The following is a 15,516-nucleotide window of genomic DNA, read 5'->3' on the forward strand; positions in this document are numbered from 1 at the left end:
AACACTCCCTTGCTGCTTGATCTTACATCCATCCCTTTGAAGTGTTTATATTTGATATCGCCTGGCCCTCCTGTCGTTGGCTTGCAGGACCTAGTTGACTTAGTCTCCAGACTAAAGCTTCTCACTATCTCATTTCTCTGTTTACCTCTTGAGGCCTAGTAGTCTCAATCAACCTCTTCAACACCCTCGAAGCACAGGAAATGCAGTTTCAGTTAATATTATCATCTCTGCTTGCTGCAATTTGGCTGGGCGGCGTAGCCCAAGCAATACCAATAGTCAAATCACCGGGCCCATGCCCAGATGTAAGTGATCCACGCCTGTATCGGAACATCAAGAGACTTATGTCTGCTGCAGAGGAAGGTCGATGCTATTCTAAACGGCAAGTTGGCGCCTGAAGAGTGTTGTAGCTACGGAGTATGTTTGGGCGACGTTGTCATATCCATGGTATGACAAGGCGAGGAACGGCTTGGGCAACGATGAAGTCCAATCCTGACATACAAACGACATGACGATTTTACGAATACACTGCTCCGTGCAGTAAAGCATACACGATACCACATTCGCATTAATTTGGCGCTTTATTTACATTCGCGACGGCGTTTCTGGGGATTCGAAAGCATCCGGCTCAGCGGCATACATACATACGAAGTTGGCCAGCATGGGATCTCTTGTTTGCGGTGTGAAGAGCGTGCTGGGATTCATGCATTAGGCGACAGCATGGGCGCCACGTCGCCCCATCGTAGCCTCACCGAGGTTGGGCCTTCATGTGGTTGAGGAGTGGATAGCGGAGTTGTCGCCAGATACCTACCGCTTTGCAAGAAGCTGCGTATCGCGCTCAAAAGGAACAATATCAATCAGCCTCCGGACTTGGCGGTGGGCTTTGTCATACCGATCGCATCGAATTCCCGGAATTGTGACTGGCCATGTCGTTAGTATCCACTCGAGTTGCTGACATTTCAACTTCTCTTTGGACGTTCGGATCTTATCTCAAGCGAGGTAACACTGTAATGCAGTGAACCGGGCCCCGACATCTGATCACGGAAACAAGCTCATCGTAACATCATGGATCGCTCGGCCAAACCGGCTACCTAGATTGTCTTCTTTTGGCGGTTAAAATGATTGTATTGGCTGGGCGGAGTATTTTGTCCTGCCTTATCGCCGCGATTGCTGGGGCCAAGCAGCGGCTCTATGCATGTGGCTCGTATTCCCTTGTGCACTACACACCCTCCGGCCGGCGCCTCTTCCTCGTATGCCGCCATCCGACGGTGGCCCGAGTCCAAATGGTCGGGTCAGAAATGTATCACAAGACACCTTTTTCTATTTCAATCATTGGGCATTGAACTCTGTGATCCCACACTCTCGGGTCGTCTTCACGATGGTGTCGCCGTGGCTCACCTCATTCCGCCGCCGTAAAAGACTTCGAGTCAACAACAAACCCGTAGTTTTTCTGTTAACGCTTAGTGAGCAGTGATCTCACACCATGCTTCAAGGATTCGAGCCATCAAGACCACCGCACACGAGAAACATTAGTAAATGTAGGCAACTTACACCAACATTGTACAAGCACACCTCCCTCCCCCACTCCGTCGTCGTGCCGCAGCAGTCCTCGACGAGCACGCAGTCCCAGCCGGCGTTGTACGCATCGCTCAGCGTCCCCAGCACGCACTGGTCCGTGTTCACGCCCGTGAGGAACAGCGTTTTCTTGCCGGCGCCGCGCAGGTGCCGCCACAGCGGCTGCGTCTCGGTCCACAGGCCGCTCATTCGGCTCTTGGCGCAGTGCACGTCCTCCGGCCGCACCGCCGCCTTCAGCGGCGCGTAGATGTCTGCGTTCCAGGTGTCGGCCATCAACATGCGGCCCTTGTCATCGCCGAGGTCCGCGCCAAGTCCGGCGGGCGGCGCGGCGGTGGTCCCGGAGTTTGATGGATCCCATTCGATCAGGGCGCGGGTGAAGCCCCGTTGGACACCGGCAGGCATTTTTGCGATGTCGTCGTCTGTTAGGCCCCAGTTGAGCCAGATGATCTAGGTGTGGTGTAAGTGGAATGCTTTTGCGATTGTTTCTCCCTCGTCGCTCGAAAGTCGAGGCGGTTGCAATCTATGATACTGAAAAGTGTCCTTACCTGAATTCCCTTTTCGCGACACTTTTCAATGACTTTTAACGTCGGCTCTACTGCAGCCAGTCCTGTTGGATGTTCGCGACATGATGAGTGTAGGAAGAAGTTCTGCATGTCCACAATCACAAGGGCGCTCAGCCCAGGGTTCACTGATATGAATGTATTTTTTGGTCCTTGCGTAGTGCCGATCTTAAGAGGCGGCTCCAGACCTCTTGTCAAGTCGTACATCCGCGTGCTTCTTGAATAGGTCCATTGTTCGTCTGAAGGACCAAAAGTTAGAGTTTCAGCGTCTGAGGACATCTCGCTATCAGGGTTGGACTATCGAAGAGGCACTGCACTATGAATTTGTGTTAAACCAGTTTCCTTAAACAAGATGTGGTGGACTAATTATCTATTCTTGCATATCACTAAAATGGCAGAGATAAGGGGGATGATAGCTTCAAATGCGGGGTTCCCCAAAGTGCTGCTCGGCAGAAATCAAATCAATTGTCGATTCGCGAGCAGTGAGACAGTTGCTATCTGCTCTGGAAATCCCCGCCCCATATTGTATTAGCTATCTAGCCTCTCGTTGGCTCCGCTCAGTCAAACTGCAGATGCTTTGAAATTGATGGGTTTCCAAATCTTGGATATGGCGTGATGCCTTGCCGCAACCTACGACTCAAGCTCAAATTATACAGTACAGGTTCCATTGTGTGTTGCAAGAGTAAGGTTGTTAAGCTCGGAAACTCCAGCTAATCAATATGTCATTAGAGGAGACTGTATCAACTTGTATTAGGTGTCAACTTTTAGGTAAATTTTCTTAAGCTTAAACTTGGTGACCCACGAACTTCCGCTTATGGGTTGGCTGTTTACTATCTTAACAAGACCGCTTGGGTGAATACCTTTAAATGTGATGTTTGTATAGTCCCGTCAGACCCTCCCGCAGAAGTTGATGTCATTGCTCCTCGTACTTTTAGAAGATTCCTACAATTACCTACTTCCCTGAGGTTCTCCTGGTTCTATCAACTACTCTCCTTAACAGTTCTTAAGCGAACATCATCCTGGGACTGCTCAAGCCGTATAGTAATAGATTTTGCCATCTCGTCCATAGTTTCTCCAGTCTCCAAACGTCCAGGATCCTCGCCACAGCTAGCAGCACCCTCGGGCAATGGAACGCCAACGTCAGGGGGGATCCCTTCCATAGCGGTTGACTCGCGGTCGCCGCCACGGTCAGAGACAGGAGAACCGCCGTCGCCAGAACCAACGCAGCCGGAAGCGCAATCCAAGCCCATCTGACCTCTAGACATGTAGCACAGTGCAGGACATCTCCCCTCGCGTCCTTACTAACACCCTCCATGCCGCCCGCGCGTACAGCAGCCGTGAGGGAGTCGGAGACGTTGCGAAATATCTCTAATCGTCCATAGCTCATATTTCCCATGTTCCACACAGCCTGCAGAGGCAAACCGCCTTCCACGAAATTGAGACGGGCGATCTCGCTGGGGTCGTCCACGGTGCTCGCGGTCAGCGTGGAGTAAAAGATAATTTGCAAATAATTAATCCATTGCGTACACGCAGCGAGCATAAGGGGCCGTGGATGGTGAGCGGCTGTAGCCCTTCGTAACATTGTAGGGAAGCCAGCGACCCAGTGCCGCCATTCGAAGATCATATCCTGCAGCTGTGAGCTGGGCATTCTCGTCGGGCGAGGTGCATTGTGTGTCAAGCAGAGCGAAGGTCCCGCCCCTGATGTTCTCTTCAGGAGTCGTATCACCGAGTCCCCAATTCAGGGACGGTCGGTGCTTCTGAACCAGTGTTTCGTGAAGCCTCCCTGATTCGACAGAAGCCCAATATTCTCTCACGCAAGGCATGATTATACAACGCGCAGCACCGTAGCCCCTACAGCGCCAAGGGTCGTCGTGGCTCGTCGGCTCATCGTTGCAGCCGGGTATGGAACAATGCCTTGGAGGCATTGAGCTCCGAATCAATGACTGTCGATGTTGCCACAGCAGGGTTGTCAAAACTATCGGAATCCCAGGTTATAGAAAGATTGGAAAGGCCACCTACTCCCATATCAAGCGCCTCTGGAAGTTGTGATGTGAATCGACTGTGTCGCATGTTTACCGAACAGGGCTCAACCTTGCCATTATCATCCCAGCATGTCTCGTTGACGAACATTATGGAGTCAGACACATCCTCACATTTGCTACAGAAGCCCACTGTCGTGAAGCTTGAAAAGGTGCAGTTGCCGCTTGGACACTCGGGCATTCGGCGTGTAAGGTGTTCCGAAGAACCCAGCGAGAACAGAGGCTTGGATACCCGCCTCGATCGTCTCATCTAGAGCTTGTAGGCCAATAGAAGCATTGTCTCCGATCACATACCCGTTGCCTACGAAGTAATTCGTTCGAGGGAGTGTAGCTATCGTACCGTCTAAAACAACGCTACAATCGACATAAGTCAGCAGCTGGTGGGTAAAGGGATCTATAGCGACGGCGATGATCATGAGTATGGCTGCAAATGCAGTCAAAGGTTGGTGAAGTTTGTGTACCCAGAGCCACTGGAGTGAGCCCCACGGACCATCCTGAGCTTCTTTGTGCCTGACCACGTCGATAAGGGCCCGTTCCAAGGCAAACCAATTCCATTGGAGTTGGCTGATGCACGAGCTGATAATGAGAATCAAGGAGGCCTTTATAATCACTGAATAGATGGCCAGCAATGTGTTGAGTGATATCGTATCCAGCCATTGAGGGCTCGGCTCTCCATTGTATGGATAAATAGTGCCGACAATAGCGAGCAGTCCTGCGAGACCGAAGATGCAGGAGAGCGTCTCTCTTTTCCAGCCGAAGAATTTTCGTGATGTCAAAAGGCTACCGCGCTTTGAATGATTCTCATAGTCCTCATCACCCAGTGCATTCGATTCCTTATTCTTTATTGATCGTACTGTGCCATTATCATCCTTGCCAGTCAGAGGATCGGGATTATCATCGTTGCCCGTTTCTGAACTTGTCAGCGCATTGGACCTGATCGTATCCGAATCTTTTGACATCTGGTAGCATTCAGGCGTTTTGCGGCAAAGATGCCCAAGTCAAGCTCAATGTTCAAGCTCGATGGGAAGACAAAGCGAAAAGAGGCATGCCTGGTTGACTTGAAGGAATGGAGAGGGCTGATGTAAACAGGAGCACCAAGCTCCGTATAATTGACCATACTTGATCAGGTACACATGGGCGAAAGTTCCCATTGGGGGCCAAAATTCTTGCCCTTGTGTATATTTGAAGTGAAGATGGTGCTTGGCTCTCCCATCAACGACCAGCAGCATTTAGCGGGGCCTGGCTACAGCAAATGGTCTACCTAATTGTAGAATTGCCGATTATGACCTAGAATTTATGTGGCGACAGTGTGGATGTCTGTCGGCGCATAAAACCATATTATAATACATCAGGTCCAATAGGTGAAAGAGTTGATGTCGTGAGAAGTGCTGAGAGTAAATGGAGAAGGGTTATGCAAGTTCTCGGCATATTTGGCTGAATTAGGTCTAGCGATGACATCCGCGCCGTTGAGATACAGCGCCCACTAACTTATTCCCGAATGTTCCCCATGGCACCGCCTCAACCTTAAAATAAACATTCACCGGGGTATTGCATCTAGTGACTACCTCATACGTCTTATATAATCGTCTCGAAGGTAGACCGTGATCCGACATGTTGGGTCTCAGTCTTTATGATTTCCTCTGTGCTCTGGCAGGAATTTATCTTTACGCTTCATCACCTTCCTGAGACCCTTACTTTGCATGAGGAGAGGTATTGCCCTCGTGTTGGGCATGAGAGAAGTCTGATATCATGCGAACGTCGCAATCCAAAAAAGGTTGCAGAACGTGTCGCACAAGAAAGATTAAGGCACGCGACCCTGCATATGGTTCACTACTGCAAATTGGCTTCGATCCCTAAAGACCAACTTGCCAGGCTACCAGTACTAACACCAAGCCCATAGTGCGATCTCGGCCAGCCTGAATGCCAACGCTGCTTCACAACAGGCCGTGTATGTCTTGGATATGGGGAAGACTACGTCTTCAAGGTCCAGTGCTCTACTAATTGGTCCCACCAACCTACTCGACGATGGCGTGTATATACACGCGACCTCGCGAATAGCAATCGTCCCAAGATGAAGAAGTCACAAGAGCGCGAAGCGATAGATTGCGCCCAAGACAAAGGTGCCCGTCGCCAGGATGACACTGACTGCCACATGCGAACACTCCTGCCCAGCTCACTAGACTCAAAAGCTATTAGTTGTGAGCTGTTCACTGGGCTGTTCTTGGACCTATTCATGCCGTCCGACTATAAATTGCAGACGGCGATCAAAGTCCCAGGTGGCTGGGTGAGCGCATTTCCTACTGTTTTCCACGGTAGAGATGACTTGCTCAACAAGAGTCTTTTGGCTCTATATACCGGTTTTGTCGGTCGGAAGAACGGCGATGCTAGACTCTCCATGCTCAGCACGGACATCTACACCGATGCGTTGCGAGTCTTAAGGGAGAGCGAGATATGGTCATCCAACAGACGGCAGTCTGATGTTGACACGAAGTTGGCAAGCGTCCTTGTCTTTTCTCGGTGCGAGCTGTTTGCTACCGAGGGTGGTAGTGGTGGATACATGGCTCATATAAGAGGTGGTTTGCAGCTCCTCAAGCGTTTTGGCACCAGACTGCCCAATAACGAATTATCAAAGATGTTGGTAAAGAAGTTCAGGATTCTTGGGGTGAGTGGCTTGTTGCTCCTATCAATTGCGATCTCTACCTAGTGTACTAACGGTTTTTTTAGTACTACGCCTCAGTTCGGCATCGAAAGGCATTTTTCATGGCCGAACCGCCCTTCAGCAAGCTTCATCTAGCGGAGAAAGGGGATCCCGATTATGTCGTGCAGAAGATGTTCGAGAGCGTCATTGTCATGCCTATGCTGATGGAGTGGGCTGATAAACTAGATAAGAAAAGCTATACGACCAAATCAGCAGCACTTCGAGGGCAACGATCCGCGCAAGATCTGCTGCGATTGGCGTCGAAAGTATTGGATGATCTCCAAGGTTGGTATGAAGAAATGAAGCAGGAAATTCCCGCCCCAGTGCCTAATAACAGCGTCGAAGAGGGTTCGGGCTCGCCACCAGGCGAGTTCCAATTCGCCAGTCCCATGGACAAGTACGTCTGGACGCTTTACTGGGTATGTGCACTATATGCCAATCTTCTGGTCAAGCAGCTCGAAGCTCGACATAAGGGGCTGGATCGTTTATTAGATCATCCCCTACGATTTCCCGTAGAGCTTAGAGAACTAGGCTTGAGCCTCGAGGAGCTGGACCAGTACGCGGAGAATATCCGGGCATCATTATTCTCGGGGACTCGCTCAAGCGCATTCGATGCGCAGGAGACGATGGCACCCGCATTTGCCCTACAATGGTACTACGAACAGCGAGGCAATACGACCCAGATGCTCTGGTGCATTGATGCTATAAAAAGAATCGAACAGCAGGGCCTAGCCTTGAACGTGCAAGTCAAGGAAACGCCGACCTGGTGTCCTCGTGTTCGTGCTCTCTTTTTAGCAGAAGTGGAGGGGTGACGGAATGGCCAAATGTGTATTTCGACAATTCAAGATCGCATTCTGATAGATAAATGCAAACGTGGCTACTATCATCAGAAGCACATCCTAGCCGGGACAGTTGCTCAAACAAAGGGGTTGATACATTCTCCTCAAGTTCTTTTTTCGTAGAACGTTTGGAGTTCGCTTGAGAAGAGATAACAGCTCTGCCAAACAACTTACAACGTACCTGTCTTGTCTACCTTTCCAGGAAGTCAAGTCATATGATCTTGGCCAGGGATAGGGGCGCTAGGGAGGTCGCATTCGGTACGACTGCGCTTCACTCCGCACCTCTCCGTCCGTGGCGAGTGTAATAGAGTGGGCAGGTTTATTTGATTAGAGCCCTTTGGCATGTTTCTGTACCTATCATATCGCAACGAAGCTCCGTGTTCCGGAAGACGGCGACATCTTGTATCTCCGGATTCCGTCCGCGTACCACGCGGTTCTGCGGCCGCAATGATGTTTGTTGACAGTCCAAGTAGCTTGATGAAGTCGGCCGCGGCCCGTAGGCCCGGATATATATACTTGTGCCGGTCGTAGTTTCTGTGTGTCTAATTCTTTCGCCTAGTCATATTCGCCACATCCTCAAGCTTATTCAAAATCCATCATATACTAGATACATCATTGCATAATGGCTCCCAGTGTATGGTTCATCACAGGTACCACGTCTGGCATTGGTGCTGCACTTCTAAACCATATCATCGAGCGGGGCGACAAAGTCATCGCAGCGGGCCGCCAGGTCGAGCAGAAGCTTAGCCCACTCAAGTCAGATAACGTTGCTATCTTGGAACTCGACATAACAGCTGGGTGGAAGGAGATTGAGGCCAAGGCAAAAATTGCCTGGCAGATATTTGGGCATATTGATATCCTCATGAACAATGCCGGTATATCAGCGATGAAGTCCTTTGAGGATGCGGAGTACAGCCAGCACAATCTGATATTATAATTAAGCTAACCGTTATCGCAGCGATGAGTTTGTCCACGATATGTTCCAATCCAATGTGTTCGGCCACCTTCATCTGACTCGAGCCATTTTGCCCTTCTTTCGCGCTCAGGGGCATGGCTGCATCTCGTTCACGTCTTCCAGCTCGGCTTGGCTGGCTCTCCCATTCATGTCACATTATACAATGACCAAAGCCGCTCTGAGCGCATTTGCGGAAAGTTTACACAAGGAAGTCTCGCCTCTGGGCATCCGGTGTGTCGCATTTGACTGCGGCGGCTTCCCGACTCGCCTAGGCCAACCTCGCACTGACAACCGTGCAGCGAGCTTTGGGACTCAGGAGAGCTTTGAGAGCATGGCTCCGGCTGTGCCTGCTTACCGGCCCTTATTTGAAAAGTTTGCAGGAATGTTTGCGGTCAACCCAATGCGATTGCTGCCTGGTGAGCCGGCAAGAGCCGCCGTGGCTATTGTAGATACCATCAAGGGCGAGGGATTGGCGGAAGGACGGCCATGGACCGTGCGAGTCGTCCTTGGTTCGGATTCTCTGTTATCCGCAAGACGAAAGCGCAGACAGCAGTTAGAGATATTGGATCTTTGGCAACATGTTAGTTTTAGTACCGATGGGCGTGACTTTCTGGAAGACAACGATATGATCGCTTTCACGAAGCTCGCGGGAGTGATCGACTAGCAGTGTCCTAGAATAATGTTAAACATTAGTTGTATCCACCTGAGGTGATGAATGAGCACATCTCCCTTTTCCGGTATGTGGTGGCTGGTTGTAATATCGAGTATAGCTGCTAGTATGGCTTTGATAGTGCGTTGTCATGGAATTCATCACATTAGGTTGGTCTGGGTAGATGGCTCCTGCACGAAAATAGCATCTCATATACGTATTGGCTGAGTAAACTCCGAGATGTTGGCAATTGAAATAGTTGTTTCGGTAAGTTAGAAGACTGTAAAAACAATTCATGCCCATAGAGAATCAACATCAAAAATGATATAGGTGCGTGAAGCGAATTGAATCATAGATAGTATAGCATTCTCGTGACAATGCTCTGTTTAGACAAGGATATTTACATCCGACCTTAGACCTGAACGCCGAGCTTTTGACCTTTAAAGGACATCCTGACAAAATTCATTCCCTATGCAACATGAAACTCAAATACTCTCTCATCCGAGCCACCTCGATAATCTATAGCTTCTGCTTGGCCTTCTTCGCGTTACACGCTTCCACGAAATCATTGATCTCAGCACGGTAGCGTAGCGATATATTGCGGAGACCACGTAGCCGCTCTGACACTTCTGCATCGTTTGCAGGTAGAGGTGTTATCGGTGCCCATCCCACCGCCGGAGCTGGCTTCGGCTTCGTCGGCTCTGCTTTCTTTCTATTCAGCTGCTCTGTCGGTATCGGCCCCTAGCCGTAGAACTGAGACTTCTGAAAGCTCTCGACCGAAACATCCCCAACCTTACTCTGCGGCACCGGCGCCGGCTGCTGCTGTTGCTTCTCGGCCTCTGCCTGAACGCCGTTGATAACGCTGCTCGTTAGTGAGTTCGCTCTGCTGCTCTCACTCGCTGATGCCTTGATCGCTGCGACTGCCTGACCAGGTTTCCTGGCGATTTCGAGGAAGTTGGCTGGTAGATAGCCCATGCGTCCGTCTCTAGCTCTGCATCGCCACCATTCGCTCGGGTTGCCCAGTGGGTCAGATTTACTCAGCACCGCGACGAGGTCGCCCTTCTTGACGTCCAGATCTACTCCCTGGACAACAGCATTGCCCTGTGTTGAGGGCGAGAAGTCATATAGTACACGGCAGAACTCCAACTTGGAAGGGTCGAGGGGCTGTGCCTCGAGTTGTCGCTTGCGTTCCTCCTCTTCATGTGACGCTGCGAGTGTCCTGATAGCCTTGCTCATGAGATACGGAAGACCGAAAGCTGCCAGCAGGAAGAACAGCAGGGGCTTTTTGCTTGGCTTCGGTGCCGCCGGAGTGCCGTCAGGCATGGGTACTGAGCGGCCCTCAAATCGCGCAAACGCTGCCGGAGTCAGAGCGGTTGCATCGGCTGGGGGTGGTCGTCCGGTAAGTTTTGCGATGAGCGTCCGGATCCAGCGCATGAGTGTGAATATGCCTAAAACTGAGCCAAGAGTGTCGCGTAGGTTACCAAACTGCTCGGCAACTGAGACCATCGCTATTCGTTATTAGTGGCGCGACCTACAGGTAACGACTGTATCTCAACTCACCAAAGAAACTCGAGTGTGTAGCCATATATGTGCTCTCCAGCATCTGCGCAAAGCCGCCAAACGCACCGACAATGCCTTCTAGCATCTGGAAAGTAGCCTGTGTGCTCTGGTTGAATCGGTGTGTCAAGCTGTCCGGGTTATTGGGGTCTCCTGGCATGCCACCGGGCATACCGCCATACATGCCGCCTCCGTACATCCCACCATAGCCTCCATACGAGCCGTACATGCCTCCACCATAACCGCCGTAGCCACCCATTCTAGAGTATGGCGAGCCGTATGGAGAGGTGTAGGCGCCGCCATAGGAGCCGTATGGTGACGCGCCTATCCTGCTATATGCGGCGGCATTCTGGTTGACGGCCGCAGTTAGGGATGCGGGTCGCTCTGGGATGGCTGGAGATGTGGATGATGTGGTAGTAGTTTCTGACATCATGCTCGGTGTTACTGCCGAAGATGGGAGAGTGGAAGCGGTGGGTGCGGATGAGGTGAGCGTTGCTGGTCAATATGAGCATCAAATCAACATCGCCTTGATAAACAGCCGCACAATGACACATACCTGCTGTTGCGGGAGTGGCGCCTTGTCGTTCCCAAGGCTTTGGGGGTGAAGCCATTGCCTGATGCCTAATCTATGAGCGTACCCAGCAAGTATTTACCGGGGCGCTGGTATCTCGTCGTTCGCCGGACGAGACGAGGCCTCAGATTGACCCGCCACTTGGGCCGAGGCAAGTGAGTCGACCTCGCGCTTATCTGATGGCGACTGCCGTCCTTGCAGACAGCTCAATTAAAACAAGTGTATTTCTATCGCATCTGTCGGATGAATAATGGCGAAGAGATGGAAAGTGTTGATGTCGGGGTCGAGGATATCGTTGGTTGCAGGTTGGTGCTTGCAATCTGATCTGAGAGAGAATCAACGGGGACGAAAGTGGATCGAGCGGCCGGTGCGGTTGGAATCTGGGGCTTGTGAACCTCGGTAGTTTGTTGACCACTGCGTTCGCTTGCTCCGAGCCACACCTCGTACTCCTAACAAAAAAAAGTCGGCCTGCACCGGCCGTGACTCTGGGATTTCCCCGATAAATAACCGACTACATGCATGTGCTTAGCGCTGCATTCAGAATATCAAGCGACCTCAATGTCGTCTTTGAATTCTTTGCATGTAATTATACCGCTTAATGGGCTCTTATGTTTTGAAAATGCCTTATCTTTCCCCTGCTGCTCAATCATCGACATGCACATTTGCATTACATTACATTTACTTGAGAAAGCATGCTGAAATCGGCCAACTCAGCCGAGGCAGTATATTTACATTCACGGGTTTAGCATAGGTACATTAGAGTCCAAAATTACTGTTGACTCTGGGAGTAAATGTGGTCGTCTGTCGGCCTATCTACTTTTCTCAGTTCTGTCAAAAACTCTTTGAATGATTGCAATGCTATCCTTCTGCCTCGATCTCATAACTGTTGGCCTTGTGTTTAGGCTGGAACTTGAAGCCATCGGCCGCAGGGCCAAGGAACATTTCGCTATGAATAACGTTAGAATATACATCAATGCCTGGGAGACAATAATTTCCGAAACTCACCTAATCTTGATCCAATCCTTGTAGTTAGGACTGGCAAGAAGCGTCTCCAAGTCGTTTCGGCCCCGGTAGGCCGGCGCCCGGTCATTGAGACTAGGTGGGAGGTATTCCAGGAGACCAACCGGCACATAGCGGTAGGCGAAACTGAGGTATTCCAGCAAGAACTTGCGGGTGAACCCCAGGCCCATCTCGTCTGAGCCCCAGGCTTCCAAACCGTAACGGCAGAACTTCTCGATATACCCGAGTCTTTCTGACGCCGATTTGTCCAGATACTGGCCCTTCTCAATTTCCTCGAAAATCCAAGGTTTAACGCAGGCGCCTCGAGCAATCATCACGGAATCCACCTTGGCATTGTTGATATGATCGAAGTATTCAGTATGCGAGAAGCAGTCACCGTTGCCGAGGAAGTACATCTTTCCACCGGGTGCGTTGGCCAGCGTGCTCTCGTCGGGCTCTCGGATCGTATCTGTAAGCTCATCCTTCCTTTCGCTGAATGACTTGATCATGGTGGCACATTCGGCAATGTAGGACCAATCTGCCTTCTTCTGATATCTCTGCTGTCTCGTTCTGCCGTGTAGAGTCACAGCAGCACAGCCAGGGGCACCAATTAGCGGCCGTGTCTCGTAGTTGCCGAATGCCAGTCGTTCAATGGTTTTTTGAGCATTCGCCTTCCCATCCCTGACTCCCAGCCTCAGCTTTGTGGTGATTGGGACTTCCCCTGAGACGGCGTTCATTCCTCTGATGATCTTCTCCATCTTGGCAGGCGAGTCCAGGAGTGCGGAGCCAGCACCTTGCTTGAAGACCATCTCGATCGGACAGCCGCAGTTCAGATCGATGAGACGTAGGTGCGGACAGTAGCTTGTGAGAACCTCAGTAGCTTTGATGGCAACCCACGGTGCGTTAGCTGCAATTTGTGCGCCGAACTTAAGGTCTCGCGAGTTGTCATAACCCGGAACCGGGCCGCCTTTTGGCTCATATCGTGGGGAAACAAGCTCGCTCTCATGTGCTTTCAGTAGCGCCCATTCAGGTTTGTGCCCCTGAATAAGTTGCAGACTGACAGCCATCTCCGAGTACGTGACTTGTGCACCTAATTCTCCGCATAGACGTCTGAACGGGAGGTTCCCCTGAGTTGTAAGCGGGGCGAGCACTGGGGTCTCTGGGCCGAAGTAAATTCGTCGTTTTTCCGAAGGCTTGAAAGGAGGCTCGACAAACTGCGCACGGAATTCCTGCAGCGCATCAACCCCATCCGGTATGTTGTCAACTTTTCGATTTCGATGGTAATATTTTCTTGACGACTCAGCCTCCTGTTCGATCCACTTGATATACTGGTCTGATCTCGACAGATCAACCCGCTTCCTGGAGAGATTGAACTTCTTATCCCCCGAAACAATGTTCACAACGCCCGGTGTCCAGTCGTCGGGATTCTCAAGTTCCTTAGGTATCTCGAATTTAGGCTCCTCAACCAGGATCAACTCCTTCCGACCATCCTCATGCTCGATCTCCTTCATGTGACTCGAGAGGAACCTGCATCTCCAGCCGGAGGAACATTTACCGTAGCTCTCAAAAGCCGGGCATACACCTTCCCATGTCATGAGGTCGTCTCGCCTTCCTTCCTTTAAGTACTTTCGGAGATCATGACAGTGATTGCAGCGGTCCCCGAATCTGCAGTCTGCCGGGGAGAATTCCGGGGTGAAAGCTCTGGAGTTACAGAGTTTGATGGCATCATCAGAGCGTCCGAAGTCGCGCTCGGTGTTTTGGCCGCGCTTCTTCTCCTTCTTGCCCTTTTTGCCGTCTCGCTTGCCATCTTTGCGGTCAGGGGCTGTTTTGGCCTCGGCAGCGTCATCATCCACAACATCCTGATCGTCGCCATCACCACGAGCCGGCGGGGATATCAGATATCTATTCTTCTGGTCAACGAATTCATCAGTATCGAAGAAAGATGAGGTTGTCCTACTCCTTTTTCACAGGCGCAGTGCCGGTCTTTCTATGTTGCACTTCTGTGGAGCCATTCTCGTTGCGAGGTTTGTCTTCCTCGATCTTGACCCTCTTAGGCGCTGGCTCGCCAGAGTCGTGACCTTCGACGTCGTTTTGCTCAACTATCTTCTCACTGTTCTGTGGCTGAGTCTCTTGAGACTCGCCGTTGGTGGCCATTTTGACCTTGATATGAGCGTGATTATTGCCGTAATATCACGTCCAATCCTGCAGGATTATGCCCTCAAATAACTAGTGAGAATATGATCAAGGCTGTCAAGGTGATGACACCCTCTCCTACCTAGCCAGTGAAGGAATTTTTCGTGATAGGCCACTGGTGGTGCTGTGGTGGGCTTCGGGTATTGCAGTAGCGGGCGGTGAAAATTCCCCAAAATCGACCCCGCCAGCGGGAGGCTAGTGATGTAATGGGTCACATTTGTAGCGCCTCTACAGCATCTCACAGGCATCTGGGATCTCAACCAAGTCGCACTACCAGACAGGTCTAGTGATCTAAGACCGTCTCTGGCGTCTTCGTGCAGTGTGAGGAGCTTCTTCTATAGATTGTTTCAGCCTCCTGATTCTGTGCTTAACACGTAGTATTCCCAATTGGTGTGAAAGCTCTCGGTACCAAAGACGCTACAGTAGGGTGTTTATGGCTTTAGGACAACCCCGCCCTGTGCTAGGGGTATGAAGGTATCCCTGTTGCAAGACGTACCTGATTCGAAGAGCCCAATCTTGACTTTGTCCAGTGCAATCGCAACTCTACTTGAGACATGAAGATGATCTAGAAATATATGCAAGGGGGATGGATGTGCCACCGGGCAGCTGCAAGGTCCCGACAGCGGGCTGGCTTACCGCTACCCGCTGAAGGTTTGGGGGCTTAGATCCTACCTAGGTACTCCACGAACCCTCGGGCCGCTCCAATCACACATTCAGCTATCCAATGCAATCTGGAGTACCTGAGGTAGCGTCTGGAAGTCGCGGAAGCTTACCTTAGGTACCTGGAGCTGGGAACATCCCATCCTACCTACCTTAGGTACCTCCCTAAGCCCCCCCACTCCCTAATTGTCAGAGCCACAAGCCTTCTCCTTCAGCTGCCCACG

The 15,516-nt window shown here is 51.1% G+C and overlaps 5 protein-coding genes across 5 annotated transcripts; 2 read left to right on the plus strand and 3 right to left on the minus strand.

The window, feature by feature from the left end:
• Positions 1–1,396: 1,396 nt before the first annotated feature.
• On the minus strand, positions 1,397–1,974 carry UCRPA7_5927 (putative isochorismatase hydrolase protein; the record flags this gene model as incomplete). Its single annotated transcript, XM_007918470.1, has 2 exons — positions 1,397–1,447; positions 1,549–1,974. The coding sequence occupies 2 exons, from the start codon at positions 1,972–1,974 to the stop codon at positions 1,397–1,399; spliced, it is 477 nt and encodes a 158-aa protein (XP_007916661.1).
• Positions 1,975–6,803: 4,829 nt separating this feature from the next.
• Positions 6,804–7,385, plus strand: UCRPA7_5928 (hypothetical protein; the record flags this gene model as incomplete). Its single annotated transcript, XM_007918471.1, has 4 exons — positions 6,804–6,833; positions 6,896–7,154; positions 7,215–7,288; positions 7,362–7,385. 4 exons carry the CDS (start codon positions 6,804–6,806, stop codon positions 7,383–7,385), a joined length of 387 nt encoding a protein of 128 aa, XP_007916662.1.
• Positions 7,386–8,330: 945 nt separating this feature from the next.
• UCRPA7_5929 (putative short-chain oxidoreductase protein) lies at positions 8,331–8,645 on the plus strand (the record flags this gene model as incomplete). Its single annotated transcript, XM_007918472.1, has 1 exon — positions 8,331–8,645. One exon carries the CDS (start codon positions 8,331–8,333, stop codon positions 8,643–8,645), a length of 315 nt encoding a protein of 104 aa, XP_007916663.1.
• A 1,408-nt stretch (positions 8,646–10,053) lies between these two features.
• On the minus strand, positions 10,054–11,299 carry UCRPA7_5930 (putative pex13 protein; the record flags this gene model as incomplete). The annotated part of the gene is made up of 2 exons (XM_007918473.1): positions 10,054–10,820; positions 10,873–11,299. The coding sequence occupies 2 exons, from the start codon at positions 11,297–11,299 to the stop codon at positions 10,054–10,056; spliced, it is 1,194 nt and encodes a 397-aa protein (XP_007916664.1).
• Positions 11,300–12,298: 999 nt separating this feature from the next.
• UCRPA7_5931 (putative dihydrouridine synthase protein) lies at positions 12,299–14,593 on the minus strand (the record flags this gene model as incomplete). The annotated part of the gene is made up of 3 exons (XM_007918474.1): positions 12,299–12,386; positions 12,446–14,349; positions 14,408–14,593. The coding sequence occupies 3 exons, from the start codon at positions 14,591–14,593 to the stop codon at positions 12,299–12,301; spliced, it is 2,178 nt and encodes a 725-aa protein (XP_007916665.1).
• Positions 14,594–15,516: the final 923 nt, after the last annotated feature.

Source organism: Phaeoacremonium minimum, assembly GCF_000392275.1.
Source record: "Phaeoacremonium minimum UCRPA7 unplaced genomic scaffold PA7_03_scaffold_442, whole genome shotgun sequence".
In the NCBI taxonomy this organism is placed as follows: Eukaryota; Fungi; Ascomycota; class Sordariomycetes; order Togniniales; family Togniniaceae; genus Phaeoacremonium; species Phaeoacremonium minimum.